Source organism: Halyomorpha halys, unplaced genomic scaffold (assembly GCF_000696795.3).
Source record: "Halyomorpha halys isolate HHAL.00 unplaced genomic scaffold, Hhal_1.1 Scaffold419.1, whole genome shotgun sequence".
NCBI classification, from domain to species: Eukaryota; Metazoa; Arthropoda; class Insecta; order Hemiptera; family Pentatomidae; genus Halyomorpha; species Halyomorpha halys.
The window spans coordinates 86,232-91,405 of record NW_027114485.1 but is presented as its reverse complement, the minus strand read 5'-3'; the positions used below and the strand labels follow the sequence as shown (position 1 = coordinate 91,405).

Below are 5,174 nucleotides of genomic sequence, written 5' to 3'. Positions count from 1 at the left end.
CCCTTTAGAATTATGTTCCTCTGACTATTCCCTGAAGGAGGGAATTATGGAAGCTCTGCGAAATAATTATGAAATACGAAAACCTTTTAAGAACCTTCTCCGTTATTGAAATCGGCTATGTTAAAGTAGAATATCTTGTCAATTATATTATGCTTTAAGTCACATATGACATCCAGTCACTTACATAAGTGACAGTCATATGACTGTCCTCGTCTCGAGAACATAAAAAATTTTTCAATGTCAACGAGACCAAGTTGTTGAAGTTTATGATGCTTTATTGGGTGGAAGGACCATGAATCTGTGGCGTAGGGGGAAAATCATGTTCCTTGATTTTAACACATTTTCGTATTTAACATAGTTGCGTGAATACCCTTAGTACTTAAAATATTTAAACAATTGTAAATAATTTAAGAATGGCACAATATTGCAGCACACGGTACAAATATGTTAAATAAATACTTATAAAAAATGAGCTTAAAATAATATAAAACATTTCATAAAGAAAAATATTATATTAAGGAGCATTGAAAAATTAAAACACTCAACTTTTATGTGATTTATTTTTTCTCTATTATTGTTTTTTTTTTTCTCCAAAAAATAATATTATTTGATGTTTAGTAATGGTTCTAAATTGGCCTTATTATTTTAAATATTTATAATTACAATGAAAATAGAATATTCGGGAAATGAAACATACCGTTACTAACTCCAAAGACCCAGGTTCGAATCCGGCTGTGGCAGATATTTACGAATATTTTCTGTTATACTGTAGCCGTGAGTCAGCCCTGTGGTTTCGGGAGCCTCTCGGGTTTAATCCAGTCTCATGAAGTGGGATATCCTTACTTGAATAAAAATCTGATGTTGGGATGTGATCCCGACCAAATCACCTTGCACTACCTTTGGTCTGGTAACAGATTTAATTTAATTTGATTAATATGAATGAATGAAAAGGAATTTTACCTTATTATATAAGACACTTAATTAAAACACTATTAGAAAAATAAAATATTTGAAAACAGAAGAGAATAAAATGATAAAAGATGCGAACTATAAAGTCTTAAAATTAAGACTTTACTAAAAACGATTAGGTTATATTAAATTATAATAAGAATAGTGAATATATTGTCGAAGGAATCCATGGAGGAAGTTCACCCGTAATTTCATAATGGGAGTGTCGACAATTACTTCCTAGTAGATCCAAGTGATAATTCTGTACTCTCCCACCCTGGCTAGAATAGATAGATAATTAATCAGGTAACTCCTACTTCCTTCCAAAATTAAAGTATATAACGATATAAAAACCAATAAACAATGAAAATTAAATCATTGAACAAGAATGCAATTATATTTATACATAATACAATCTTTCTGACGATTGGGCGAACTGCTCAGTGGATTTTATTTTTCATGTCTCAAGCTCTTTAACTAGATACCGTGAATGTTTGAAATAAGTTGAGCACAAGATCCTGTAAAAGATTATGTCAAATGTATACAGTCTGTTCTTATATAAAAATAGTTGACCTTTTATTGTTGATTTTATTGCTCCAGTGGTTTTACAAGAATGTTGAATGAAGAACAATTTAAGCTCAAATTATTAAAAAACAAATACTGCATTTTCTGAGTATGTAAAGTTTTTTGAACGAACGGCTCAACCGATTTCTAATTGTCTCAAATCATTTAGACCGACAGGTTTCCACTAAAAATTTGTAGTTCGCCAAAAAAATCCGCTCATGTCCGCGATACTATGAGGACCTAATTATGAGCCCTCAAGGAGTAAATTTCAGAGCCAATATAAGTTTACAAATAGTTGAATTATAATTGTAAAACTGAAATGATATTGTTTAATGGGCCAAATTAGAAAGAGGAGCATTCTCATTTATTGTCTAAAGCTCAAGAGAAGTCGAACAGAGTTGTTGGAGGAAATTTTATAAGACAATAATCCCTCAGATAGAAACTTAGAGTATACTACTTAATTAATTAGAATTACTAATTACTTACTAAAACCCATATGGACATACGCCTGCCAAATTTATGGAACTGCTAAAAAGACACAGATTCAGAAAATACAAACTTTTCAATCACAATTTTTAAGACTGGCAACGAACTCACCAATCTACGTTTCAAACGAGACCATTCTTACCGACCTACGCATTCTAATTGTAATGGACCAGCTTCATATGATTTATAAACGGTTTCACAACACACTACATGGACATTTCAATAAATTTAGACCTTAGGAGGATGCACCCAGTGCGTCTTCCCTCGTGCCATGCCTGAATAGCAAAGCTCATTTTCTGGTTATAAAGTAAACTTACAGGTGCAAATAAAAAAAATGTAAAAAAAAAAAAAAAAAATTGTCATTCCAATATTCGTTGCAAAGCATAGATTTGGCCAATAGCATTCAACAGTGTAATAGTACAAAATTTCCGGGTAAATATTTTTTTATAATGAACTGCAAGCCACCCAGGCAACATAATGCATACAAATTATTAACTGAGCCCGCTGGATATTGTTCATAGAAGTCGAGGGTTAGTGCAACACAATAGTAATAATGATCCAAGCAACAAAATATATCTTATGTCAGTATATAAATACTAGCTTTGCTCTGATGTTTCAGAAAACGCTACCAAGTTCTGCGACTCGAACGGTGATTGGAACCTAACCAACTATGACAACTGCCAAGTGAGGGATTTCATGGTGCCCGACGCGGAGATGACAGAGATGTCGACGGTGATATACTCCGTAGGCTACACTCTCTCCTTGATAACCCTATCCCTGGCTCTCTTCATATTTATCTACTGCAAGTGAGTCCATATCTAACACAAAAAGTATTTGTTCATCATAATTCAACTAATGAGCACAAAGAAAACTTTATGTTCACAATGGCATCAGTCATTGAACTGAAGAGTAAGAACAGAAAATTATTATGGGATTCCTATACGGTCAGTTGGAATGACAGTCAAACTAAATTCAGATTGATCACTCATGAATTCCCGGGCTTCGTTCATAACACTGAAGAATACATTCATTGTTTATTATCTCATACACAGTCGATTGGACTAACAGTTTAGACTTCTACGTAATTGAATCTTTTTGGATTTTGAATGATGACTGTCATTCCAACTTTACATATAGCTTTCTCTAAATTCAAACCAGATTTACTACCTTTCAGATTTAGCCAAGGAAAGTAAAGGTTATAGTAGTTGGTAGGAAGGTAAGGTAAAGTAATAAGTAAGGTAAGGAAAGGTAATATATAGGAGATAAGGAAAGGTAATATTATAGGAGGCAATAATGGCTGAGATAGATTACTTTTAAATAGCTCTATTTTTATTTTTATTTTTATACCAAATCGGCCTGGTGGGCCTTACATGGTTGATATAACTTATATTATATATGTTATTTTAACAGTTGATTATGAGGGGGTATAGTCATACAAATGACACCCCTAACTATATAAAATGTTCTTATTAAAAGAAAAAAAAATAATAATAAGATAAATAGATAAGAATAATGCTTCTTAATAAAAGAGAAAAGGAAAATTAATAACAAAATATAATAATATTGGTATACTTAAATAAAACAAAGAATTGTCTTCTAATAGTAAAAAGAAACAAGTTAATTTGAAAAAGGGAAGAGAGAAAAAAAAAATAATAATGAATAAATAAAATGAGTAATAATAAAAAGTAAAATAGAGGTAGTGTGACTATGAATTAATTTTATATTTATTAAAAATTTATAAAAGAATGTCTTGCAGCAGTCTGGGCTTCAGTCTTCGGGTTGAGGTTGGGTTTCCCAGGTTGTAGGTTCTTTCCTAGACTTTCCTTTAACTGTCGGCAACTGGGAGTGGAACTTCATGAACCGTTTTTTGATATAATCCTCTATTGATTCCATATGTAATTCGCGATGCAATTGGCTGTTTCTTATGAACCAAGGAGCATTAACTGCGATTCTTATGACTTTATTTTGAAAAGATTGTAGTTTTTTCCTTTTCGTGAAGGATGCCGCTCCCCAGACTTCACAGCCGTACATCAGCAGTAGCCTGAGGATTGTTTTAAATATAACAGTTGTTTCTGGTTTTAGTTTGGAATTTCTGTTTAGGATAGGATATAGCATTGCTAACCTTGCATAATTTTGAGTTAGTTTGATGTTGATATGGTGATTCCAGGTAAGGCGGCGATCTAGGTGTTCCCAGGTATCTTACTGTTTCACTGGCAGGATTCCATTTCACATAAATAGCTATTATTAGAGGAAGTATAGCAATATTTAAAATAATAAAGAATTAAAAAATACTAAAATCTACCTTTTTTAGACTTGTGGGTGTGAGACGTTCCTTCCCTAATAAAGGAAAGAAATTACAAAATATTTTAGTAATTTAATTTCAAATCGCTGACGACCCCATCAGAGAAAGCAGCCCGAGTCTACCGTAATGTCCTTGAAATACTAAAATTTAAAAATAAAATTAAAGCTATCAGATGTGTGTTACTCTAAAATCAAAGCAGCAATATATGTTCATTTGAAGTTAATGTTTATTTATACCAAACAAATCTTTGTCATATTAACTTCTATGAAAATAATGTTTCTTCTCGTCCTTCTATTAATTTTATCATATGAAACAAGCGAAAATTCTTAATACAAAAATATAAATATGTATACAATAATATACATAAATATCATTTCATAGCTTGAAGGGAATTTTAAGGTAGGTTGTGGGATCGGCTGTGTACAGGGGAGCGCTGTGGCGCTTACTCGCCGTCTGCGTTGCCATGAGTGGGAAGGGTCCTCTCAACTAGTGATGAATGCATTTTTGGATTTAGACTAGAGTTGGGCAAAAATTATTCCATTGACAAGAGACGAATACTTTTTTATTCGATTGACGAGAGACGAATAAATTTTTATTCGAATAAAAATACGACTAAACAATCTGAATACTTTTTTATTCCAATATTTAAAATACTAATCTTCCCTTCCCAATCTTCCCTCTACGCCACAACCCCTTATGAAGACTTGAAACTCAGGTCGAAACGTCGGTATAAAATAAATAAATATGGTTTTGTTTATTTATGTTGTTCTCTGACCGCACCCCCCGACAAACTTCTTCAAGCATTTAAAATACTACTTCAATGGAATAAAAAATTAGTCGAATGAAAAATTATTCGAATACATATTATTCGAAT

At 32.2% G+C, this 5,174-nt stretch overlaps 1 protein-coding gene across 3 annotated transcripts in view; it reads left to right on the top strand.

Annotated features, from left to right (window-relative positions):
- The window catches only part of LOC106682506 (diuretic hormone receptor), a 283,519-nt gene that overhangs the window by 192,347 nt on the left and 85,998 nt on the right, over window positions 1-5,174 (top strand). For all 3 annotated transcript variants that reach the window (XM_067051687.1, XM_067051688.1, XM_067051685.1), the window contains one exon: window positions 2,618-2,804. In XM_067051687.1, the coding sequence (XP_066907788.1) occupies window positions 2,618-2,804 (187 nt within the window). The remainder of the gene's footprint in view (window positions 1-2,617; window positions 2,805-5,174) is intronic.